The sequence below is a fragment of the Mobula hypostoma genome, chromosome 25, assembly GCF_963921235.1.
Source record: "Mobula hypostoma chromosome 25, sMobHyp1.1, whole genome shotgun sequence".
Lineage (NCBI taxonomy): Eukaryota > Metazoa > Chordata > Chondrichthyes > Myliobatiformes > Myliobatidae > Mobula > Mobula hypostoma.
Window position 1 is genome coordinate 9,222,514 of NC_086121.1, and position 27,708 is coordinate 9,250,221.

General features: G+C 43.0%; 1 protein-coding gene across 1 annotated transcript in view; it reads right to left on the reverse strand.

The window, feature by feature from the left end:
• tnfrsf9a (tumor necrosis factor receptor superfamily, member 9a) overlaps positions 1-27,708 on the reverse strand; it is a 59,834-nt gene that overhangs the window by 12,474 nt on the left and 19,652 nt on the right. The window contains exons 3-8 of the mRNA XM_063033359.1: positions 22,406-22,531; positions 16,233-16,373; positions 9,798-9,891; positions 7,705-7,811; positions 1,499-1,603; positions 1,247-1,272 (exon numbers count right to left, since the gene is read on the reverse strand). Coding sequence (XP_062889429.1) covers positions 1,247-1,272; positions 1,499-1,603; positions 7,705-7,811; positions 9,798-9,891; positions 16,233-16,373; positions 22,406-22,531 — 599 coding nt within the window. The remainder of the gene's footprint in view (positions 1-1,246; positions 1,273-1,498; positions 1,604-7,704; positions 7,812-9,797; positions 9,892-16,232; positions 16,374-22,405; positions 22,532-27,708) is intronic.

The window sequence follows — 27,708 nt, forward strand, 5'->3', positions numbered from 1 at the left end:
TGTGTCCTTCAGCCAGGGCCAGCATCTCGTTCATTAATGCTGACGGCGGCCTGTCTCCCAAACCATCCAGGTGCATTAAGCGGCGTGCTCGTTCACGCCGTGAGAGTCCGAAAGACCTTATGAGCAGGGCTTTGAATGCTGTGTATTTGCCGTCCTCCGGGGGCGACTGTATAAACTCCTCAACTTGTGCAGCAGTCTCCTGGTCGAGGGAGCTCAGCACGTAGTAGTAGCGAGCGGACTCCGAGGTTATCTGCCGAATGTGGAATTGTGCTTCTGCTTGTTCGAACCATAAATGGAGTTGCAGCGTCCAGAAGCTTGGCAGTTTTAACGAAACTGCGTGAACAGATGCAGCGTCGGTCATCTCTAGTCCAAATATCGTTTGGGCCGTCGGGGTCACCAATTGTAGCGATGTGCTACACACAGCGCTAGAATAATCACACGGAGTCGGTGAGTTAGAGTTGCGATGAAAGAGATTTATTCAAACTTCACGGCCCGCTTTAAAGCCTTCCTGTTCCCGCCCTCCCTGGGTGGGACTACTGTGGGGAATGCATATTCCCAGACCCTTGCTGCGCGCGGGATTTTCCCCCTGCTGGTGAAGATGGCCTGGCGCCCTTTTTGCTGCCGGCCCTCTGCCTGCGCGCGCTGTTTCGTGAGCCGGTTTGTGGGTGCCAGAAAGTGGGTCGCCACATGTTGACCTTGATTGCAAAGCAAATAGAGTATAAAAGAATAGAAGTATCTCTTTAAGACATATAATGTTGGTGGGACTACTCCTAGAGTACAGCATGCATATTTGGTCTTCTTTAAGGAAAGATATATATGCATTGAATTCAGCTTAGAGAAGGTTTGGCAGGTCAATTTTGAGGATGAAGAAGTTCTCTTAAAAGGAGCAGGTTCTTTGGAAATTAGAAAAACCTGAGGTGCACTCATTAAAACATGTAAGATTCTCTTTGTTGGAAATTGTAGAACAAGGGGACAGAGTTTCAAAATAAATGGTCACCCATCCAACACAGATGAGGAATTTCCTCTCTCAGACTTTAATGAATCATCAATGTTCACTATCTCAGAGAACAGTGGAGGCAGAGTAATTGAATTTTCAGAGGAGTCAGGGTTTATAAGAAAGAGGCAGGGAAGTTGAAGTGAGACAAGAGAGAGATCATCCATGATTTGACTGAATGGTGGAACAGGTTCAAGGGATCACACGGCTAGCTCTTGCTCATGTTATTTATGTTAATTCACTAATACTCACCCTCAGTTTGACCAGCATTCCAATTTCTGTAAGGCAAACATGACAAAATCAGTTTAAAGAGATGTCAAGATCTTCGACTTTGTATTAAACAAGCCACCCATTTGCAATGATTTGAAACAATTCATGTTTTGTCTTCTTAGCATTTAATGTATTTATTAGATGAAGAGCCACTGCCCCTGCTTTCTACATAAGAGGTCTTGAATGTCAGTTTCCTAAACTCCCAATATGACTATAAAAAGGATGACCCCTTACCTCGTATGTTAGATGTATTGCAGTGTGCTGATTTCAGTATTACAAGGACACAAAGAATGGTCATCACCACCATTATCAATACCATGTACAAGTTAACGGAATTTGCTGAAATAAAATTGATATGTATAAATATTGTTAAACATCTGAATAACTGTGACACATTTTCCTGAGTTAGGTGAACTTAAACCAGAGCTACTAAAACTTTTTGAAGACCTGAGGCTAGCTTCTTAGACCATAAGATCATAAGTCACAGGAGTGGAATTGGGCCATTCCATCATGACTGTTTTATTATTCCTCTCAACTCCATTCTCCTGCTTTCTCCCCATAACCTTTGACACCCTGACTAATCAATAACCTATCAACCTCTGCTTTAAGTATACCCAATAGCATGGCCTCCATAACTGCCTGTGGAAATTCATTCCACAGATTCACCACCCTCTGGCTAAAAAAATTCCTCCTCCTCACTATTCCAAAAGGTCATTCTTCTATTCTGTGTTCTGGTCTTAGACTTTCATAACGTAGGAAACATCCTCTCCACATCCACTCTCTCCAAGCATTTCACTATTCACCATATTGTACTGGGGGCGCGGGGTGGACTACAGGATTGAAATAAATTGCAGAGTGTTGTAAAATTTTCCATCATGGGTACTAGCCTCCATAGTATCCAAGATATCTTCTAAAGGAGTGGTGCCTCAGGAAGGAAGTATCCATCATTAAGGACCCACACCACCCAGAACATGCTCTCTTCTCAATGTTACCATCAGAAAGGAGGTATAGAAGCCTGAAGGCACACACTCAACGATTCAGGAACAGCTTTTACCCCTGCCATCCGATTCCTAAATGGATATTGAGCCCATGAACACTACCTCACTACTTTTATTTATTTCGTTTTTTTGCACTACTTAACTATTCAATATACATATATAATTATTGTAATTTTTTCTATATTTATCATGTACTGCTGCCACAAAAATAACACATTTCATGACTTATGCTAGTGATATTATACCTGATTTTGATTCTGATTCTATAATATTCAATAATATTTCTTCGCTTCTGAAACCTGTTTGTTCCAATAAACTAGCCAGGATATTCAGGAAACACACACAAAAATTGCTGGTGAACACAGCAGGCCAGGCAGCATCTATAGGAAGAGGATATTCAGGAAATGCTTTATCTTTTCTCATTATCCCTTATCTCTATATATATGTGATGATGAAGTTCTTAAAGTTTTCATGAAAGAAATTACTATCTGCAAATGCCTCTTCATTCCTCTCTGCTGGCCTACGCTCAAGTACTAATTGTGTTCCATTCAGTGACACCTCACCTCCACTGTGGCTGACAAGTGAAGTCAAACACAAAAGAGAGGGCAAACTCTATAGCAAAAGTTAGTGGGAAGCTAGAGGATTTGGAAGCTTTTACAAAACAACAGAACTAAAAAAGTAGTAGGGAAAGAAAAGATGAAATATGAGGGTAAGCTAGTCAATAATGTAAAAGAGGATATAAAAGTGTTTCAGATATATAAAGAGTAAAAAAAAAGAGGGAAAGTAATAATAACCATATAACAATTACAGCACGGAAACAGGCCATCTCGGCCCTTCTAGTCTGTGTCGAACTCTTACTCTCTCCTAGTCTGACCGACCTGCACTCAGCCCATAACCCTCCATTCCTTTCCCGTCCATATATCTATCCAATTTAACTTTAAATGACAACATAGAACCTGCCTCAACCACTTCTGCTGGAAGCTCATTCCACACAGCTACCACTTCTGAGTAAAGAATTTTCCCCTCATGTTACCCCTAAACTTTTGTCCTCTAACTCTCAACTCATGTCCTCTTGTTTGAATCTACCCCACTCTCAACAGAAAAAGCCTAACCACGTCAACTCTATCAATCCCCCTCATAATTTTAAACACCTCTATCAAGTTCCCCCTCAACCTTCTACGCTCCAAAGAATAAAGACCTAACTTGTTCAACCTTTCTCTGTAACTTAAGAGATGAAACCTAGGCAACATTTTAGTAAACCTCCTCTGTACTCTCTCAATTTTATTAACATCTTTCCTATAATTCGGTGACCAGAACTGTACACAATACTCCAGATTTGGCCTTACCAATGCCTTATACAATTTCAACATTACACCCCAACTCCTATACTCAATCACGAGGAATTCTGCAGATGCTGGGAATTCAAGCAACACACATCAAAGTTGCTGGTAAACGCAGCAGGCCAGGCAGCATCTCTAGGAAGAGGTATTCAAATCTCTTACTGGCTCTTCCTTCAGTTATCCTGACGAAGGGTCTCGGCCCGAAACGTCAACTGCACCTCTTCCTAGAGATGCTGCCTGGCCTGCTGCGTTTACCAGCAACTTTGATTGTGTGTTGCTCCTATACTCAATGCTCTGATTAATAAAGGCCAGCAAGCCAAAAGCTTTCTTCACCACCCTATCCACATGAGATTCCATCTTCAGGGAACTATGCACCATTATTCCTAGATCCCTCTGTTCTACAGCATTCTTTAATGCCCTACCAGTTACCATGTATGTCCTATTTTGATTAGTCCTACCAAAATGTAGCACTTCACATTTTTCAGCATTAAACTCCATCTGCCATCTTTTGGCCTACTCTTCTAACTGTCCTAAATATCTCTGCAAGCTTTGAAAACCTACCTCATCATCCACAACACCACCTATCTTAGTATCATCTGCATACTTACTAATCCAATTTACCACCCCATCATCCAGATCATTAATATATATGACAAACAACATTGGACTCAGTACAGATCCCTAAGGCACACCGCTACACACTGTCCTCCAATCTGACACACAGTTATCCACCACTACTCTCTGGCGTCTCCCATCTAGCCACTGCTGAATCCATTTTACTACTTCCATATTAATGCCTAACGATTGAACCTTCCTAACTAACCTTCAATGTGGAACCTTGTCAAAGGCCTTACTGAAGTCCATATAGACAACATCCACCACTTTACCCTCGTCAACTTTCTTAGTAACCTCATCAAAAAATTCAATAAGATTTGTCAAACATGACCTTTCACGCACAAATCCATGTTGACTGTTCCTAATCAGACTCTGTCTATCCAGATAATTATACATACCATCTCTAAGAATACTTTCCATCAATTTACCCACCACTGACGTCAAACTCACAGGCTGATAATTGCCAGGTTTACTCTTAGAACCCTTTTTAAACAATGGAACCACATGAGCAATACGCCAATCCTCCAGCACCATCCCCATTTCTAATGACATTTGAAATATTTCTGTCAGAGCCCTTGCTATTTCTACACTAACTTCCTTCAAGGTCCTAGGGAATATCTTGTCCGGACCCGGAGACTTATCCACTTTTATATTCCTTAAAAGTGCCAATACTTCCTCTTCTTTAATTGTCATACTCTCCATAACTACCCTTCTTGTTTCCTTTACCTTACACAATTCAATATCCTTCTCCTTAGTGAATACTGAAGAAAAGAAATTGTTCAAAATCTCCCCCATCTCTTTTTGCTCTGCACATAGCTGTCCACTCTGATTCTCCAAGGGACCAATTTTATCATCAATAATGACACTGGAGAGGTTGAAATGGGGAACAAAAATGGTGGATGAACTGAATTAAGTATTTTGTGTCAATACTGTGGAAGACATCAGCAGTATGCCAGAAATTCAAGAAAGTCAGGGGCAGAATTAAGTCTTACAGTCCTAGCCACCATGCTGTGGGTTCAAATTCCCTTCCAGAGATTGGAGCTCATAATCACAGTTACACAGTGAATGGGGGACCACTGAGGTGTGTGGTAGAACAGAAGGACCTGGGAATACAGACCCATAATTTCTTGAAAGTGGCATCAGAGGGTCCTTAAAGAGAACCTTTGGCACATTGACCTTCCTAAATCCTAGTATTGAATACAGGAGTTGGAATGTCATGTTGAAGCTATGTAAGATGTTGGTGATGCCAAATTTGGAGCATTGTGTGCAGTTATGGTCACCACCTACATCAAAGATATCAATGAAATTGAAAAAGTACAGAGAAAATTGACAAGGATGTTGCTGGGATTTGAGGACCTGGGTTATAGGGAAAGGTTAAATAGGTTAGGATTTTATTCCCTAGAGTTTAAGAGAATGAGGGGAGATTTGACAGAGGCATACAAAATTATAAAGGGTATGGATATGGTAAATGCAAGCAGACTTTTTCCATTGAGGTTGGGTGAGGCTGGAACTGGAGGTCAAAGGTTAAGGGTAAAAGGTGAAACATTTAGGAAACCTGAGAGGGTACTTCTTCACTCAGGGTGGTGTGAGTGTGGAACGAGCTGCCAGAGGAAATGGTGGACGCAGGTTTGATCGCAACATTTAAGAGAAGTTTGGATAAGTACATGGAATGGAGGGGAATGGAGGCCTATGCTCCAGGTGCAGGTCACTGGGATTAGGCAGAATAACTGTTCAACATGGATTAGATGGGACAAAGGGACTGTTTCTGTAACTATGATTGCTGCACTTTTGGTGATGTCATCCTCTAAGTGAAACATTATACCATCATCCGTTTGGTAAATGTGAAAAATCACCTGGCAGAATCTTGAATAAAAAGGCAAAGGAGGGAGCCCTGTTTGGTGTTGTATCCATTATTTATACCTCAACTCGCACCAACAAAAAAAAAACAAAAATATCTGATTGCTATCTCAAGTTATATTTGTGGGTGCTTGCTTTGTACAAATTGGTTGTTGTGTTTTCTGCATTACAAGAGTGACTGAATTGGAAGAGTGCTTCTTTGCACGCACAGTGTATGGGAACGTCAAGGGGAACTGGAAAGTGATGCTGAGATACAAGCCTTTCTCTCTTGATGCCAAGAGTTAATCCTTGTTTCGGGAAATTTAGGAAATTCTGAATATTGTGAAGTCACAAGGATCAGCTGCCATGTTTGGAATGTACCAAAATCCACTTCTCTGGTCAGCATTTTATTCCAAACTTCCAATATTAAGACCTAGAAGAGTGGATGTGGAGAGGATGTTTTCAGTAGTGGGGGAGTCTAGGACCAGAAGGCACAGCCTCCATGTAGAAAGAGGTCCCTTTAGACGAGAGATAAGGAGGAATCTCTTCATCTAAAGGGTGGAGAATCTGTGGGATTCATTGCCACAGACAGTTTTAGAGACCAAGTCATTGGGCATCTTTAAAGTTGAGATAGATAGGTTCTGACTAGTGAGAAGCACCAAGGGTTACAGAAAGAAGGCAGGAGAATAAGGTTGAGGGGTTAATAAATTAGCCATGATGGAATAGCAGAGCAGACTTAATGGGCTGATTGGCCTAATACTGCTCCTATGTCTTATAGTCCTATGGTCTAATATTAAAGAGGCAATTGAAATAAATTTATTTTGAAGATCTTTATTCCATATTCCATGTTATGTTGATAGAAAGTATTGTTTTTGATTTCATCTTTGAAGTTGAAGCGGAAGAACCCAATAAGGTTTCAAAGAAGAAAGATTAGTTTTATTTGTCACATGTGCATCAAAATATACAGTGAAATGTGTCATTTGTTTCAATGACCAACACAGTCAGAGGATGTGTTGGGGCAGCCCACAAGTAATGTCATGCCTCTGGCACCAACTTCCATGCTCACAACGTACTAATAACACTAACTCGTACCTCGTTGGAATGTGGGAGGAAACCGAAGTACCTGGCAGAAACCAATGTAGTCACAGGAAGAACGTACAAACTCTTTATAGACAGTGTTGGGAATTGAACCCCGAATGGCGACGCTGTAAAGCATTGAGCTAACCACTATATTATGTGCTACCTGCAATGTGATTTAAATCTGCAATTATGAACCAAAAAACCAAGATAGATTTACACGTGTATAGAGAAAACTGGAGCTGACTTGCCCACAACCTGCACCCACCAACATAGCGTGGTTATGTTGGTTGGGCAATAAATTTTGTCTAGAACTTCACCAACCTTCCTCTTCTTAGAATTATCTTTGGATCTTTACATCTGTCTAAGAAAGCAGTTAGCTTAACATCACATCAGTAAATTTCAAAGAACTTTATCCTTCCTTCTGTCTTTCAATCTATCACTTCTAAAGAAAATCAAAGATTTTATACATTCCAGGAAGCAAGTAAAGTTTACACATGAATCCTCACTTAATCTATGCTGGGCAGAAATTAAAACGTTGCTTAGATTTTTTAAAACTGCATGCAATACCTACTTAGCTTTTTAGAGATTTTTGGCAGCAAATTATTTGTCTTAGATACACAGAGATTGTCAGAAGTGCTGTTGCCTTTATAACGAAGGATCATCCCCAAAGCTGTGCAACTGTAAAAGAAACAGTAGTCAGTGTCTTCTTCTTGACCACTGCAGGCACAATGAGCGAAAAGTGCATTAAAAAGTAAAAGTAAATTTATTATTATTGAAGTACATAGATGTCACCATATATGACTCTGAGATTCATTTCCTCGCAGGAAAATAGAAGTACAATAGAATTTATGGAAAACTCGGTGAACAAAGACCGGCAAACAATCAATATACCATTCAACAAATTGTGCAAATAAATAAATAAATAAATAAATAAATAATGCTGAGAACATGAGAACTTGAAAATGAGTGCATAGGTTCTGGAATCAGTTTGGTGTTGAGGTGATTGAAGTTATCCACGCTGGTTCAAGCGGATGGTGGTTGTAAGGTAATAGCTGTTCCTGAACCTGGTGGTATGGGACCTAAGGGCATGGCCTGAAGCTGGGGGTTCTTAATGATGGATGCTGCTTTCTTGTGGCAACGCACCTTGCAAATGCGCTCAATAGTGGGGAAGGCTTTCCCTGTAATGAACTGGCTGTATCCACCACTTTCTGTAGCCTTTTTATTCCTGGGCTTTGGTGACTCCATACCAGGCCATGATGCAACCAGTCAGGATACTCTCCACGGTGCATCTATAGAAGTTTCTCAAAGATATTTATTTATTGAGATACAACATGGAATACACCCTTCCAGCCCTTTGAGTCTTGCCACCCTGATATAACCCTAGCCTAATTACAGGACAAATTACCATGGTCAATTATTGTACCAACTGGTACGTCTTTGGATGGGAGGAAACCAGAGCACCCGGAGGAAACTCACATGGTCATGGGGAGGACATACAAACTTCTTTCAGGCAGTGGCGAGAACCGAACCTCTCTGGTGTTAGTCACTACGCTACTGTAGTGGCCCAATGATGACATGCCGAATCTAGGCAAATTTCTAATGAAGTAGAGGCGCTGATGTGCCTTCTTTGTGATGGCCCTTGCCGCTGGTCCCAGGTCGGAGCCTCTGATATAATATCATCACTAGCAACATGGAACTAGGAACTAGGAAGATGAGCAAGAGACTGAGATAGTGCTGAGGAATAGATTTCATATCAATCAATATTAATCTCCCCTCCTTGTGTGGGGAAGGCTCTAAAACAGTACAGTTGAACCATCAGTGTAAGAATCCCGGGTGTACAAATAAGTCCACAAAGCATCAGGGACACACGTGTTATTCTAACCAGAAAATCTAGTTTGTAGGTGGTGGAAAAACACTGCAGAAAGTTGTGAGCTCAGCCAGCTCCATCATGGGCATCGAGGGCATCTTCGAAAGGCGATGCCCCAAAAAGTTGGCATTGATCAATAAGGATCCCCATCACCCAGGACCATGCCCTCTTCTCATTGCTACTATCAAGGAGGAGGTACAGGAGCCTGACGACACACACTCAATGCTTTAGTACCAACTTCTTCCCCTCCACCATCAGATTTCTGAATGGACAATGAACCCATGTACAATACACACATAAAAGTTGCTGGTGAATGCAGGAGGCCAGGCAGCATCTCTAGGAAGAGGTGCAGCTGACGTTTCAGGCCGAGACCCTTCGTCAGGACGGGTCTCGGCCTGAAACGTCGACTGCACCTCTTCCTAGAGATGCTGCCTGGCCTGCTGCGTTCACCAGCAACTTTTATGTGTGTTGCTTGAATTTCCAGCATCTGCAGAATTCCTGTTGGTTGTCCATGTACAATACCTCATTTTTTGCTCTCTTTTTGTACTACTTATTTAATTAAATTATAAAATATATACTTCTTATTGTAATTTATAGTTTCTTATTATTATGTATTGCAATTTACTGCTGCAAGCAACAAATTTCACAACATATGATAGTGATTTTAAATCTGATTCTGAATCAATTTAGAGTTGAGGTGAATGAAGTTAACTACATGGTTCAGGAGCCTGATGGTTGTAGGGTAATAACCATTCAAAAGTTTGAGCCTTTCCACAGATTCCAAGAGAAGGTCTTACTTAGTGTGAGGCTGGCATTTGTGCATATGCGTGGTATTCCGGAATGATCCTGAAGAACAAGTCTGGCATGCCTCTCTGTAGTGAATCTCATTACCTTGAAAAGACAGAATTGAATGACAAAACCAAGGCTTTAATTTAACAGAACTGGCAGTCCAACACTGACTCAGCTAAAGCACACATAACACATACAATAAGAGCTCCTTCTGTTTTTGCCACAAGAAAGCATCTTAACTCTCACTTTCCTCAACAAGAGACTACGCCCAATTTACATACTTACCCAGCTCTGCTCTTTCAGTGAGTGCACTAACTTGTAGTGAGTTAAACAAAATTCAAACCATAACAGAATCCGTGAGCTAGAAAAGAGCCTTTAATCTGTTAGCTTGTACTGGCAAAAAATGATGGTGTGCGTGAAAAACTGCTGCACTTGTTAATTATCCAGTCCCTTTTTAGTCATAGCACTCCAGTTAAATCATGTTCGGAATATCAATGTCTCTTAAGAATCCTAAATTGCCTGCAGTTAGACATTGCTCAACACCATGTCACAGTAATAAGGTTACAGTCTACAGAACCTACAGAAACTAACTTTATCACCAGAAGAATGTTATTTGTGTTTGGTCAAACCAGACTTAATTGGAGATGGTTAACTCTTTACCACCCCCCCCCACCTCTCCATTTTCTGAAGGGATTGCTCTCTATGTGACTCTCTGAAAACACCTATCCCTTCCCACTGATCTACCTCCTGGCACTTATCCCTACAAGCATAACAGGTGCTACACCTCCCTCTGCACCTCCTTCCTCAACACTATTCAAGGTCCCAAGCAGTCTCTGGAAGTTATCTACTGTATCTGGTGTTACCGACACAACATCCTTTGAATCAGTGAGACCCAAAGCAGATTAGGGACTGCTTTGTTAAGCGCCTTTGCTCTGTTTACCCATTTCAGTTCAGCTTCCCACTCCCACTCTGACATGTCCGTCCATGGCCTCCTCTACTGCCATGAGGCTAAACTCAGGTTGGAGGAGCAAGACTTCATTTCCATCTGAGCAGCCTCCAGCCTGATGGCATGACCGTTGATTTCTCTAACTTCCTGTAAATTTTCTCCCCCTCCCATCTACTCCATTTTTCCATTCTGGTTCCCCTCTCACCCCTGTAAAAGTTAAAAATTGGAAGTACATTTATTATCAAATTACATATATGTCACCATAAACAACCCTGAGGTTTTTTTTTGTGAGCATACTCAATAAATCCAATAACCACAATAGAATCAATGAAATACCACACTAACAGGGCAGACCACCTGTGTACAAAAGAGAACAAACTGTGCAAATATAAAAAGAAATAATAACAACAATAATCACAAATAAATAAATAAGCAATAAATATCAAGAACGTGAAATGATGAGTCCTTGAAAGTGAGTCAATAGGATGTGGGAACAGTTCAGTGACGGGGCAAGTGAAGTTGAGTGAAGTTATCCCTACTGGTTCAAGAGCCTGATGGTTGAGGAGCAATAACTTTCCTGAACCTGGTGGTGTGCTGTACCTTCTTCCTGATGCAGCAGTGAGAAGAGAACAAGACCTGGATGGTGGGTGTCCCTGATGATGACTGCTGCTTTCCTGTGACAAGGCTCTGTGTAGATGTACTGAATGGTAGAGAGGACTTTAGCCATGAAGGACGGGGCCATATTCTCTACTTTTTGCAAGATTTTCTATACCAGGCTGAGATACAGCCAGTCAATATACTCAACACCATATATCTACAGAAGTTTGTCAAAGTTTTATATGTCATCCTGATTCTTCGCAAACTTCTAAGGAAGTAGTGGTGTTGCTGTACTTTCTTCATTATTGCACTTATGTGCTGAGCCCAGGACAGGACTTCTCAAATAATAACACCAAGGGATTTAAAGTTGCTGACCTTCTCCGGCTCTGATTCCCCAATGAAGACTTGCTCATGGACCTTCAGTTTCCTCCTCCTGAAGTCAATAATCAGTTTCTCAATCTTGCTGACAGTGAGTAACAGTGAGTAAATCTGTACCACCCTCACAGATTTTCAATCTCCTTCCTATATGCTGATTCATCACCACCTTTTATGTGGTCCATGACTGTATTGTCAGCAGCAAACTTAACTATGGCATTGAAGCTGTGCTTAGCCACATAGTCATAAGTGTAAAACGAGTAGAGCAGGGGGCTAAGCACATAGCCTTGTGGTGCACCTGTGCTGATGGAGATTGTGGAGGTTATATGTTGTTGGTAATCCAAACTAACAGGGGCCTGCAAATGAGGAATTTGAGGATCCAATTGCTCAAGGTGGTATTGAGGCCAAGGTCTTGAAGGTAATTGATTAGTTTTGAGGGGATGATAGTATTGACTGCCCAACTTTACTTGATAAAGAGCATCCCTTTGTATGCATCTTTGTTGTCCAGATGTTCCAGGATTGAGTGAAGAGCCAATGAAATGGCATCGCCTATGGACCTGTTGTTCTGGTAGGAAAATTGGAGCAGATCTAAGTCACTTCTCAGACAGGAGTTGGTATGTTTCATCACCAACGACTCAAAACACTTCATCACAGTGGATATAAGTGCTACTGGACAATGGTCATTAAGGCAGGTTACCACAATCTTCTTGGGTATCAGTATAAATGAAGCCTGCCTGAAGCAGATGGGTACCTCAGACCACCGAAGTGAGGTTAAAGATCTCACTGAACACTCCAGCCAGTAGACCAGTCAGGTCTTTCGTACTCAGACAGATATCCGATCTGGGCTGGATGCTCTCTGAGGGTTCACCTTCTGAAGGATGCTCTCACGTTAGCCTAGGAAACTGTAATCACAGGACCATTGGGGACTATGGGAGATTGTGATGGTGTTTCCTTGTTTTGATGGTCAAAGCGAGTATAGAAGGCATTGAGCTCATCTGGAAGCAAAGCCCTTTTGTCATCAGAGTCGCTTGATTTCACATTATAAGAGGTGATAGTTGCACCTGTACAATTACATATCAATTAAGTAAAAGAACGCATATGGGAGATGGGTGTATTTACGAGCGAGAGAGAGAGAGATAACGATAGAGAGAGAAGAAAGAGAGAGAAAGAGAGAGAGAGTGAAAACAACAGCAATGTGCATGTGTAGACAACAGCAAATGCGCAGACAACCGAACAATACGTAGTGCTAAGGGACAGGGGGGTTCACTGCTCTAAAAGAAATAGATCCATTTATTACACTCTCTCCCTTTAGATTAATGCAACATAAAACAGTATATGTACAAAACATTCAATTTCCCATTCATAAACCCATATTCCAAATAAACATGCTTTCACAATAAGAGTTCATAACTAACTTCACAGTTCTAAAGGTTCAGTCTTTTGGGTGGTGCTCTGTTTCTTTCAGGATAGCACCTCTGGACCTGTGGAGTGGCATCAGGTTTGGCAGGAGTCTTGTCAACGATAATGTTCTTGTCGTGCCTCTAGACCTGTGGAGTGGCATTGGGTTTGGTAGGTGTCTTTTCCATGTCACGTTGCTGTCAGTGACATGATCATCACTGAGAGGTAAGTCCAGTGACTGTAACGTGTCTGTCTTGTTGGATGCAATCAACTCAGTTGTGTTCTTCGGTTGAGCATCCAGTATCTGGTCCATATGACATCTCCATGTCTGATCTCCAACATCCACTGTGTACATCAATGGTCTGGTTCTTGTAGCTATCCTATTGGGTGTCCACTTGTCTTCGCAATAATCACGCGCCAGAACTTCTTGTCCAATATCGAAGCTCCTTGCTGCTTCACTTGGCAACTGGCTGATCTGTTTATTCTGCACTTTGCTCCGCAGATCTGGTTTCAGGAGGTCTATGCGAGATCTGATTCCTGCTCATGAACAGCATTGCAGGTGTTCCATGTGTCATTACATGAATAGAGTTCCGAGGCACAAAAAAGAAGTTGTCCACCTTGTGCTGTAGAGAAATGTTCTCCTTGTCCATTGTTTCAATTGATTTCTTGAAGGTTTGGATAAACCTTTCAGCTAACAAATTCATTGCTGGGTGGCGAGGAGCTGACTTGAAATGTCTGATGCTATTTTCCATCATGAACAGTTGGAATTCTTCTGATGTGTACTGTATTGTGGTCCATCGTCACTTACAATTTGTTCTGGTAAGTCATTTCTGGGGAAGATAGTCCTCAGAGCGGAGATAGTCTTTGCTGAGGTGGTTGACTTTCATTGGTATAACCTCCGGCCTCTTCAAATGAGCATCCACAGCAATCAGAAACATGGAGTCCATGAATGGCCCAGCAAAGTCAATATGTACTCTTTACCATGGTGAAGACAGCCATTCTCATGGGTGTAACGCTGCCTGTGGGGGGTGCATCTTGAACTTACTGGCAGCCAAACAGCTTTTGGCCAATTCTTCGATCTGTTTATTTATTCCCTTCTCAAACACCTTCTGATTAGCATTAAGCAGCTGTGACAGCCTCTGGTTAGGGCTACCATTTGGGCTGCAGTTACCTGTGATGCCATACTGACAGCTTTCACTGAGTGCCAGTATAGTTAGATTTTTCTCAACCATTCACAACTGAAAAGTGCTGGTCCTCCACTTTTCAATACCTAAAGGTCTACCCGCTGTGTTTGGCCTCCATACGTTTACCTTCAGTTTGTCTTTGTGGAACACTTTTTTGCTTCTGTAGGTCTTTAGCATCACTGAGGTCTTCTCTGATGGTATTCTATTGTAGTCAGCCTCTGAAATTATAGACAAAGCTGACCCTGTGTCCAGTTCCATTTTCAGTTTTACAACAGACACATCTATTGTGATTCATATGATTTTGTGATCTCTTTCAGTAATAGTAGGCAATTCTAGGCATGACAACTCATCTTCATCAGACTCTAAGTTGTCTGATTCTGTCTTACATTTTGAAACTTTATGCATTTGCTTGGTTTTGTATGTGAAACTCTTCATTTGGTGTTGTTTTTCTCCTTGGTTGTGTTTTTTGTCTGACTTGCACAGTCTCTCTCTGTAACCTTGTCTGTGACACTTCCTGCACACTTTTTCTTTGTTTCCCTTTGCATTTCGGAATTTCTGACTGTCAACTGATCCACCAATGTGGCGTGGAGCACTTCTGCTGGGTCACAGCATGAAGACTTTTCTTCTTTAGTTGCCAATAGTGGAGGATGTGACAAGCCATCGGTGTTGCTGTGTTGCTTGGTACCCTTGAACTCTATGTCATAAGACTGGGCTCACAGGAATAGTGCCTAATGTTGTAACCAGGATGCAGTCATCACTGGAATTGGACAACAGCGTATGAACAGACAACAGATCAATACATAGTGCTAAGGGGGAGGTCATTGCTCTAAAAGAAGTAGACCAATACATTACAGTGATATCATTCAAGCCCTGCCACAGCTGTTCAGCATCCTTCATCGATTCAAGTTTAGTCCGGAATTGCCACTTTGCCCATGAGATAGGTTTCTGGAGATGGTTTCTGGACACTTTGTGGTTTTCTTGGTTGCCAGACTTAAATGCCTCTGATCTGGCCCTCAGCAGATTGCAGCTCTCACAGTTTATCAAGGGCTTCTGGTTGCAGAAGACTCTGTATGATTTTGTGGGGACAGACTCGTCTACAACTGCTTTCATAATGTCTATGACAACTGTGGTGTATTCATTCAGATCCACAGGTGAGTCCTTGAACACGGCCCAGTCACCAACAAAAAGAATTCCTGTAGCCATTCCTCTGCCTGCCACAACTGCCTCTTCAGTGTCCTAATATCTGGAGCCTTGCTCTTTAGCCTCTGCCTATATGCAGTTAGGAGAAGGGCAGCCAAGTGATCAGATTTCCTGAAATGTGGTCTGGGCATGGAAAGGTAGGAAATCCTTTTCTTAATATAGCAGTGGTCTAGTGTGTTGGGTCCTCCAATGCTACAGGTTATAAGCTGATGGTAATTGAACAGGGATTTCTTCATTTCTTCAAACAAGCCTGGTTGAAATCCCCAACTATGATATGAAGTGCTTCGGGGGTGGGAAGTTTCTTGTTTGGTGACGTTGCCATGCAGTATCTCAAGCACTTGATCATGGTCAGGTACTGGTGCTACGTAAGCTCCATTGGTGGAATAAACCTATCTTTTTCCAGCATTGCACTTTATTCCCCCTCCATCACCACCCACCTTCCCCCTTATCTGGTCTCACACATCATCTGCCAGCTTGTACTCCTCCCCCCTTCCCCCGCAGCCCTCCCCACCACCTTCTTATTCTGGCTTCAATTCCTTTCCTTTCCAGTCCTGATGAAGGGTCTCAGCCTAAGACATCAACTGTTTAATCCCCTCCAATAATGTTGCCTGATTTTCTGAGTTCCTCCAGCATTTTGTGTGCATTACTTGAATTAACAAATGATTTACATTCTTTATAATGTCATTCATGTGAAGTGAATGAGAGGGAAGTTTCATCTTTTGAAAATAAAGTGAATTCCATACCTTTGGAAGGTCCATTTCCGCTATCACATTTCACGCAGTGTTCACATTTGGTTACATCTTCTGTAGCACAGTAATATTGGAAAGGGCATTCACATTTTCGGTTTGTGGTCTTGTTGCACGCAACTGTTTCAACACTGTAACCTGTAACAACCATCACCAAGAAGGACAAAGGTAAAGTGGGTGTGGGAACACCACTATCTACTGGTTCCCCTTCAAGTCACAAGCCACCCTGACTTGGACAGCAGATACTGTAGCATTAGAACAAGGACCGTTAGGATAGGAAACAGTTTCTCCCCCCAGTGAGATTACTGAACTCCTTGCCACTGCCCAGAACTCATCTCATCACGTCCCAATAGTGTTACACGGTTTTCTTTTCAAACTTGTGACATAAATGCACCTATGCTAAATGTCAATCTTCTGGAATATATTTTATTAGTTGTTAAGTTATTTGTGGTAATATTACTTTATGTGTTGTGTGTGTGAGTTACACGTTCTGAATTGTTCTGGAGGGATGTTGTTTCCTTTTGCTGTGTGTATATATATATGTATATAAACAACTGAATAACAGTGAACTTGAACTTGAAACATATCACTGACATTTCAGTGTTGCTGGGCTTAATCCTGGAACTTCCTACCCAACAGCGTTGTAGTCAATAGACTACAGGGTGACTCCTCAGACATTAGGAGCAGGAGTAAGCTAATTAGCCTTCCAAACCATCAGTAATTGAACCAAAGTGTTTGGCTTCACACTTGACCGTGAATGCTGCATCTCTTAGGGGAGTCATACAGTAGTGTAGTGGTTAGCAAACATTTCACAGCAACAGCTGTAAGATCGGGGTTCACTTCCTACTGTCTGTTACGTACCCCGTAACTGGGTTGCCAAACCAGCAGAAATGGATCACTCAGTTGGAGTCTGGATTACTAGGACTAAGAAAGTTTTATTGAAGAAACAAGCAACACAATAATCGAAAGGATAATAAATGCAACAGTTCAGCAATGATAAACACACATGTGCACAGAATTAAGATAACAGCATCAATCAAGCTCTATCGTTGTCTAGGGGTAGATGACCAAATTTCAAAGTGACACAAAAGTTCAGTCCAATTTAGTTCAGTTCGCAGTAATCGTTGCCATGGCGATGGACAACGTGGGGGGGGGGAGAGAGAGAGAGAACGGGAACGACTGATCATTCAGAAACGGCTTCCACTCACAGACCGGCGATATTGCTCACAAGCAGCTTTCCAGGTGGGTCCTTTGTGATGTCACCTGAGGTCACCGACTGTGACCCCTCCTGCAGATGCGGTCGATCCTCTGCAGTGAACCCGGCACCCAAGCGAGGGTGGACACACACCGGGTTCCCGCTGATCGTACCTTTCCACCCTGTGCGTTTAAGGTCCGATACTTGCCACCGACTCGTGAGAGGCGCACCGCTTCCAGGGTCTCGTTACCTCGGGTGTCGTGTGTGTCCCGCCTTAGCGAACCTGTCCCTTTTTATCCCCCTGCTGGGGTATCGCCTGTCCATCACTTCAAACAGTTCAGGGTTCAAAGGGGGAGCCGCTCCAGGCAGCTCTCTCTCCCGTCCCTTCATTACACATCTCCAGATGCTGTTTCATTGTGTTCCTTATCTCTCTCTTGAAGACAGGTGGCAGACCAACTGCTGATCACACAGGACAGCTAACATCTTATCTGTGTGTATTCTTGTCACACTTCCCCCCTTTAAGGATTTTTACCGGGAGGTAAAAATTACAAACATGAATACATTATTTGATACACACACAAATATACATCTTTATCAGCTATTTGGCTAATACAGAGAATTTGAAGTTGTCAACACCATGACAGACAGTCATCACATTTTCTGTTCCTTTTATATGTGTTATTAATAATCCCTTAGACCAGGCTCTGACTCAGCAGACTTCATAGTGGCCAAAAACACTGATGAATTGCGATCAATGCAACCTCTCATTTGGTTTCGTCCTGGCCCACAATAACAAGGGTCGTCCCATTCCGACTCAGTTTTCTCTCGCAAGGGCTTAGTAGGAGGGGGAGGGGTAGTGACCGCAGAGTTATTGCAAAACTTCCTACAGTACCCCACCATCTCCAAGAGCCTTCTGAGGGCCCTCTTGTCTGTCGGGGTTGGGAGGTCAGCGATAGCCTGCACTGTAGCTTGCATCGCTGCCAGCTGCCCCTGTGTCACCACAATTCCCAGGTAAGTGACCTTCGCGTGGCCGAATTCATTTTTTTCAAGGTTCACTATCAAGCTGGCTTCAGACAGCCGTATTAAATTGCCAATACACACCTCTGTGTTCATCAGCCCTTTAGTCACTGAATTACTCATTATATATGGGTGTTGTTTAATAGGCTAGCCTATTGTAACAGACATCACCCAACGTCCCAGTTCTTTGCATCGCCTGGGGACAATCAAGCACACGGGTGTGAGTCGTTTAATTACTTCTGCTAAAGATTCGCTTTGTTCGGGGATTAAGGGAGAGACCTTATCAGTAGACCTGGCCAAAACAATAGCCTTCTCCCATCTGATCGATCCCATACTAATCTTTTCAAAATGGTTTTTTTCTCTTATCAGGGGGCCCCTAGCTTCATTGATTTCCACGCTAACACCGACTAAGTTTGTTAGCATATCAAAAGCCTGTGACCGTCTCAGTTCGCGTCGGTCATGATCAATAACATCCTTCCTCCTGGGCAGTCGGTAAACCTCTTTCATGATTCCACCAACTGTTTCCTCCAGCACCGCAAAATGTCCACCGGGGGGGGGGGGTACCTCGTGGACCATGTTAAAAACCTCATCCCCATAACTCTTTTGCACCACCCCCCACTCCTCATCTGCGGGTATTGTACTTGATTTCCCTTTTTTCCTTAGCACTTCCTCCTCCACACAATAGCCTACTAGTTCCCTTGTCAAAGCTGTGTCAGAGAGAGCTGTCTCTGCCGAAACCATCAGCCCCTCGTCTCGCTCCTGCGTCTGCACAAATTCTTTCCTGGCTACTGCTAGTCTGTCCCAGCTCCCTCACTGCCTCCTGTCTCACTACACTCTTTCTTTTCATTTTCTACCCTCTTCTCGTACAAGGTTGGCAGAAACGTTTCAGCTAAATTCACTACCGCGGTCCCGTGATGAACCTGTGAGTCCATGGGCGGGGCCTCAATGCTGGCAGGCTGACCTGTCAATCTCACGACTGGGAACACGATTCCCCCGCGATGTCATTACCGAGCAAGACTTCCTCGCCTTTCATCGGTAATTCGGACCTCACCCCGATCGTGACTAGTCCAGAGACCAGGTTGCTTTGTAAGTGTATCTGGTGCAAAGGGACTGACTCTGTCCCTTCCCCAACACCTTTGACCTCTACCTCCCCAGTCTGGGTCTCTGAGCTAAACTCTAATACACTCTTCAGTATCAGTGACTGACACGCTCCCATGTCTCTCCAGATCCACACTGGGACTGGTTTTAACCCCTCCTTCACTGACACCAATCCGGCCGAGATAAACCTCGCGCCCTTCCCGAACTTTATCAGACCTCCTCTCCCTTGGGGGTAGGTTTGCCGGCTCAATACAGCCAGTCGGAACCCCCGTCTTTCCTTTCCCCGTCTCCTTCCTTGGGGCAAAGCACCTGGACGCAAAGTGTCCGACTTTCCCACAATTATAACAGACGACCCCAGGGGACTTCCTACCAGACTGCTCCCGGTCTACCTTATCCTTTTCACTAGTCCCCGGTTTACTTACTGACTTTTCTGGTGGACTCTCCCCGCCGTCCTGACGACCCTTTTGGTAGCCTTTACTCTGGGCAAACTTCATTTTATGCGTCAACGCATACTCATCCGCTAACTTAGCAGTTGCGGCTAACGTGGCTGCCTCTTTCTCATCGAGGTAGGGTCTCATACCCTCAGGGACACAACCTTTAAACTGCTCGATCAGAATCAGTTGTAGCAGTCTGTCATAATCCCCCTCTACCCCCTTTGAGGCGCATTAACGCTCACAATATGTCTGCATCTCACGGGCAAACTCCAAATACGTGCGGCCCACCGCTTCCTCGCATTCCGGAACCTCTGCCGGTATGCCTCCGGGACCAACTCATAAATCCTGAGGATGGCCTCTTTCACCACCTCATACCTCTGGGCATCTTCCGCGGACAAAGCGGAGTAAGCTTCTTGGGCTTTCCCTTTCAGTACACTCTGAAGTAACACAGCCCACTTATCCCTTGGCCATTCCTGACTTATAGCCACTTTTTCGAAGTGGAGAAAGTACCAATCCACATCGGTATCGTCAAATGGGGGAACCAGCCTAACCTCCTGGGTCGCCTGGAACCCTCCACCTTGGTTCGGCACGAGCCCCTGCTCGGCCCTTATCTTTAACTTCTCCAGCTCAAATTCCCTTTCCCTCTGTTTCCCTCTCTCTTCTCGCTCCCATTGCCTCTCTTTCTCCTCTCTCTCCAACTGTCTCTCTCTCTCTTTCTCTTCTCTCTCCAACTGTCTCTCTCTCTCTTGCCTTTCTACCTCTTTCTCTTTCTCCCGCCTTTCTAACTCTCTCTCCTGCCTTTCTAACTGCTTCTGTTCGTGCTCTAACTGCCGTACCTGGAACTCGTACTCGAGTCTCAGTTTTTCAAGCTGTACCTGTACCGTGTCTCCAGCAGGTTTTTCAATAGACACCACCCCCAGCTCGCCTTGGGGAAACACACCTTTAGATACATAGTGCTCTACGATAGCTCTGTGTATCTCCTCTCTCCTCATTGTCGACTTCACCTTAGCAAGATTCAACCGTTTGGCCACAGCTACCAATTCCGATTTCCTGGCATCCTCTAATGCCTCCAAGGTCGGCGCCTTTATAAATACCTCAGCCTCCATTTCTGCTGTTTGTCTTTTCTTTCTTTCAGGAATTTTAACCCAATCAATTTACTCCGTCCCAAATTTAGCGTTCAAAATCTCGGACGAGCCCCCACTTATGTTACGTACCCCGTAACTGGGTTGCCAAACCAGCAGAAATGGATCACTCAGTTGGAGTCTGGATTACTAGGACTAAGAAAGTTTTATTAAAGAAACAAGTAACACAATAATCGAAAGGATAATAAATGCAACAGTTTAGCGATGATAAACACACATGTGCACAGAATTAAGATCAATCAATCAAGCTCTATCGTTGTCTAGGGGTAAATGACCAAATTTCAAAGTGACACAAAAGTTCAGTCCAATTTAGTTCAGTTCGCAGTAATCGTTGCCATGGCGATGGACAACGTGGGGGGGGGGAGAGAGAGAGAGAACGGGAACGACTGATCATTCAGAAACGGCTTCCACTCACAGACCGGCGATATTGCTCACAAGCAGCTTTCCAGGTGGGTCCTTTGTGATGTCACCTGAGGTCACCGACTGTGACCCCTCCTGCAGATGCGGTCGATCCTCTGCAGTGAACCCGGCACCCAAGCGAGGGTGGACACACACCGGGTTCCTGCTGATCGTACCTTTCCACCCTGTGCGTTTAAGGTCCGATACTTGCCACCGACTCGTGAGAGGCGCACCGCTTCCAGGGTCTCGTTACCTCGGGTGTCGTGTGTGTCCCGCCTTAGTGAACCTGTCCCTTTTTATCCCCCTGCTGGGGTATCGCCTGTCCATCACTTCAAACAGTTCAGGGTTCAAAGGGGGAGCCGCTCCAGACAGCTCTCTCTCCCGTCCCTTCATTACACATCTCCAGATGCTGTTTCATTGTTTTCCTTATCTCTCTCTTGAAGACAGGTGGCAGACCAACTGCTGATCACACAGGACAGCTAACATCTTATCTGTGTGTATTCTTGTCACATGTCCAACAAGCAGAACATCTTCAATGAATGGTGCTTCAACAAAGCATATCCATCATTAAGGGCATCACCCAGGACATGTCCTCTTTTCATTGCTACCATCAGGGAGGAGGCACAGGAGCCTGAGGACTCACACTCAATGATTTAGGAACAGTTTCTTCCCCTCCACCATCAGATCTCTCAATGGTCCTTAACACTACCTCACCAGCTTGCTCTCTTTTTGCACATTTTATTTATTTACATATATTTCTTATTGTAACTTATAGTATATTTATTGCACTGTACAGTTACCACAAAACAACAAATTTCACAATGTGCAGCAGTGTCAGTGAGAATAGATCTGATTCTGAATAATGAAGGTATTTAAAGGCTTTACCTCTGCAGGGCCCAAAACATTTCAGACATTTGGACAGAGAATTCTCCTCTCCCGTATATGTTCCAGGCTTGCAAGGGACACATCTTGTCTGGTTTTTGCGTGGATCTGACTTATCCCAGTATTCACCTTTCAAAAGAAACAGAAGTATTTCACATTTCTTATGGATGTTGAAATGTCTTGATATACCCCATTATCCTCTTTGTAATAGGCTATTCACAACAAAGTACCAGGAAATAGCAAAGACACTTAATCTATAGAGGTGGCACATGCGTAAATGCAGAAGGTGCTGGAAAGGGGCAAGTAAAGTCATAAAGGATCCCAGCCCCCTGCTCATGGGCCATTTATCCCACTCACGTCAGCAAACAGGCTACATAATATCCATGCCAGGGCCACCAAATCAAAGACAGTTACTTTCTCTAAGCAGTAAGGCTGATCAACACCTCCACCCACTAACCCACCACCAATACTCAATCATTTGCTGTCACTTTATGTATAGTCACTCCCGTGCCCAATGTCACTTTATGGATATGACAATAGACTATAGACAATAGACAATAGGTGCAGGAGTAGGCCATTTGGCCCTTCAAGCCAGCACCGCCATTCTCTGTGATCATGGCTGATCATCCACAATCAGTACCCCGTTCCTGCCTTCTCCCCATATCCCTTGACTCCGCTATCATTAAGACCTCTATCTAACTCTTTCTTGAAAGCATCCAGAGAATTGGCCTCCACTGCCTTCTGAGGCAGCTATATTACATATTTTTATTTTTGTGCTTTTACTATTATTGTGTTCTTTATCTTATCGTGTTTTTTTGTGCCGTATCAGATCTGGAGTAACACTTATTTCATTCTCCTTTACATTTGTGCACTGAAAATAACATTAAACTATCTTGAATCTTGATAGTGGTACCTCTGTGGGGCTGTTGGCTTCCAGTTGCAACAACCCAGATTCAACCCTACTCTGTGCTGCCGTCTGCATGTTGTTCTTTTGACCACATAGGTTTCCCTGACTACTCTGGCTTCCTCCCACATCCTAAAGATGTGTGGGTTGGTAGAATTATTGTTGCTAGTACATAGGCGAGAATCTGGGGGAACTTGATGCTCACTCTCTATCCAAACTTCAAACATGATACCTCTGGCTCTAATTAAATGAGCCAGTAATCTAATAGAAATTGTGAAATTTGCTCCAAACAAATACACCTTTCCTTTGCCTAGATCACTCTTGCCTCCTACACCATGTTTGTGTTTAAATTATACGGATTGTGGTGAAAATTTTAAAAAAAGAATTAGTGTTTTGATAAAGGAGAGGAATCCCAAAATCCAGGCCATGCCCTCTTCTCACTGCTGCCATTGGGAAGGTGGTACAGGAGCCTTAGGTTCAGGAACAGTTATTACCCATCAGGCTCCTGAACTATCATGGATAACTTCACTCATCTGAAATATGAAAAAAATCCCACAACTTCTGGACTCAATCTCAAGGACTCTACAACTCCTGTTCTCATTATTATTCACTTATCATTATTATTATTGTATTTGCACAGTTTGTGTTCCTTTGCATATTGGTGGTTTGCCAGTCTTTGTGTGCAGTTTTTCATTCATTATATTGTGTTTCTTTGTTCTACTGTGATTACTTTATGTGTTGTGTGTGTGAAGTTGAATCTCAGGGTAGCATACAGTGGCGTCAATATACTTTATTAATAAAATTACACTGATCTTTTTTGAAAATTGAACTTTGGTAAGTCATTTGTTATTATCAGGGTTGTTTGTCCCCATTCTGTTGTTTGCTCTCATCCAATGTCAAGTACCCTGGACTATTTCATTCCCAGTCTTGATTGCCTTGTAAGTAGTTCTCTGCAGTGGCTCTAAGATCAAAGTTCCTTATTTCTATCTTTATTTATTAAGATATTGCGCAGAACAGGCCCTTCTGGTCCTTCGAGCCACGCTGCCCAGCAATCACCTGATTTAATCCTAGCCAAATCATGGGACAATTACCAATGACCAGACTGGAGCATCCAGAAGAAACCCACATGGTCACAGGGAGAATGTATGAACTACTTATAGACAGCGGCGGGAATTGAACCCAGGTCACCTGTACTGTAAAGCATTGTGCTAACCTCTACTCTACTGTGCCATTAATTTATCCATCTCATTATAAATGCTTCATGTCATCTTATACCTGTTTTTTAATTTGAAGTTGCCTGCTGATGCAGATTTCTCCTGTTGTCAGTCCCCGTCACACGCTCGTTATCATTTACTGTTCAGCCTTGTGACATTGCCCTTTGTCTTTTAATCAAAACGTTTACCTGGAACTACCACTACAGCCCATTCCCTGGTAATGAACGAGTTCTGTTTTTACAGATGACCTTAAGTCGATTTTTCCCCACATCAGAAAATACACAAAAATCACTTGTTGCGGTACTCGAGCCTCCATAGTATTGTAAGGAGTAACATCAAAGACTGTTATGAAAAAGAGAGAAAAATACACTCAGTGGCCACTTTATTACATTCCTCTTGTGCCTAATAAAGTAGCCACTGAATGTACGTTTGTGGTCTTCTGCTGCTGTAGCCCATCCACTTCAAGTTTCAATGTGTTGTGCATTCAGAGACGCTCTTCTCCACACCACTGTTATAACACATGGTTATTTGAGTTACTGTCACCTTTCTATCAGCTTGAACCAGTCTGGCCATTCTCCTCTCACTGCTTTCCCACTAACAAGGCAACAGAACTGCCACTCACTGGATGTTATTTTTTTCTCTGTTTTTTTTGCACTGTTACATACCTCAAGGAAATCTTGTGATTTTTTCTGTGAGAATGATGTAATGGTCTTTTGGAGGTCACCTGATGTAATTTTCCCGCCGATGTGAGGCCACATGAGGACACGTTCACCACGGGGATAAAGGGAAGACCTCAGGTGATGCAGTTAGTTTTTAGTTTTTAGTTTTCCAGCTCGAACGTTAGTGTGTCTCCGCTTCTGTTGTGTATTTATTTTATGACACAGTTTCATTTTTAAAACGGAGTGTTACGTTCTGTTGCAAGGTACAATAGTGCTGGATTGACAATATTTGCTAGATGTGTTGTTGTACCTTTTTCCAGCAGTACTGGAGAGTGAAGACTTTATCGAAGTACAGGACCCGAAGGATTAAGGGAAGTTGGTATCGTTCAGCAGTTTAACAAAGGATCGACCTTACTGAGTCTTCATTGAAGAAGTAGCGACCTGCATCGAAGATAACGCTTGCCAAGAGAACAAGGAAGTTCATGCAAGGTTTGCTCTCTAGAAATTAAGGTCAGTTGTTTTAAGCCGTTTATTTCCTTCACCACGAATCCTTTGGACAGAACCAACAGGAAAGTCGCATCTATGAAGAAATCCTTCTCCAGAGAAGTCTCTCCCAATTGAATGTATAAATCTGTTGGACTTTCGAATTTACCATTTTAAGAACTGTATCTGACTTTACCGCTTTAAGAACTGTTTTCACATTTAACGCTTTAACAACCAATAGCGAGTGACGGTTTGTTGAACGGCTGCATAGCGGTTAACTTCCAATTAAAGTTTTCGTTTGTTTTTTATTGGCCTGAAACGTCGACTGTACCTCTTCCTAGAGACGCTGCCTGGCCTGCTGCATTCACCAGCAACTTTGATGTGTGTTGCTTGAGTTTCCAGCATCTGCAGAATTCCTGTTGTTTGTGTTTTTAAATTCACTACTGCGAAGCCTCTTCCAGTGATGCCTACACCGAAGAAGTTTAGATCCTCCCTTCGACGGGAGTTCAGTGAAACCATCTCGCACTGCTCCCCAGCTGTAATTTCTTCGGCTCTTCAACTTTTCGACCACACTTTGACTCAGACTCGCATTTTGGATCTCCCCCTCCCCCTCCCACTTTCAAATCTCTTACTAACTCTTACTTCAGTTAGTCCTGACGAAGGGTCTCGGCCTGAAACATCGACTGTACCTCTTCCTAGAGATGCTGCCTGGCCTGCTGCGTTCACCAGCAACTTTGATGTGTGTTGCTTGAATTTCCAGCATCTGCAGATTTCCTGTTGTTTGCGTTTAATAAATGTTTGGTTGTTTTTATATAACCTGTCTCGATTGATATTCATTGTTGCCAATTATGTAACAGCACCATTCTCTGTAAATTCTTTAAACTGTTATGCATGAAAATCCAGAGAGATCAGCAGTTTCTGAGATACTCAAACCACCCTGTCTGGCACCAACAATTATTCCACGGTCAAAGTCACTTTGATCACATTTCTTCCCCATTCTGATGTTTGCTCTGAGCCCCCTGACCATGCCTGCATGCTTTTATGCATTGAGGTGCTGCCACATGATTGGCTGATTAGATATTTGCATTAACAAGCAGGTGTACCTAATAATGTGGCCACTGAGTGTACTTCTGCCATTCATAGAAATGAACCTATGCATGTATGCTGGATTTTTGAACCTGGTGGTGTGGGACCTAAGGCTCCTGTACCTCCTTTTCAATGGCAGCATTAAGAAGAGAGCATGATCCTTGATGATCAGCAGTGATAAATAGATTTTGGCTTGGAAAAACAGTGGTAGATCCAGTTTGGATATGGATATATAACATAGGAGATAAACACTAATGGGAGCAGTTTATGGGTGTTCTATGACAACTGCATTTTTGGAGAGAATATTAATGAAGAAATAAGAAAAAAATAATATAATAATTGTAGTGCTTCACTTTCATATTTCTTGAGGATAATAAATGGCACAGAATGCATCTATAGGAAGTTTCCCAGAGTGAAATATCACAATATTTCCATGTGAACAGGATATTTTGATCATTGTGTATAATGAGAGAGGGTAAATTTGCAAATTCATTTCGAGGTGATCACATTATGATGGAATGTTCCACCAAGTGGACCAATGCAGTCAGGTGACAACAATATTGTTGGCAGATCTCATTTCAAAGTTCAAAGTTAATTTATTATTAAAGTGTGTATCCTATGTACAGCCTTGAGATTCATCTCCTTACAGGCAGCCCCAAAGCAAAGAAACCAAAAAGAATCCATTAAAAAAATAAAACCATCAAACACTCAATGTGCAGAGCAAAAAAAAGGTGCAAAAAGTAAAAGTAAGCAAATAGCATTCAGGACTGAAGTTCCACAAAAGTGAGTCCACAGACATGAAGCCAGGCACCACTGCAGCCAGAGCAGGCCATAGACTCAGTTCAGCGCAGAGCCGAGTAAATGTCATGAGCGGGGGCGTACAGGATAGAGATAGATCAGCTGGTTGACTGGTGTCACAACAACAATCTTGCACTGAACGTCACCAAGACCAAGGAATTC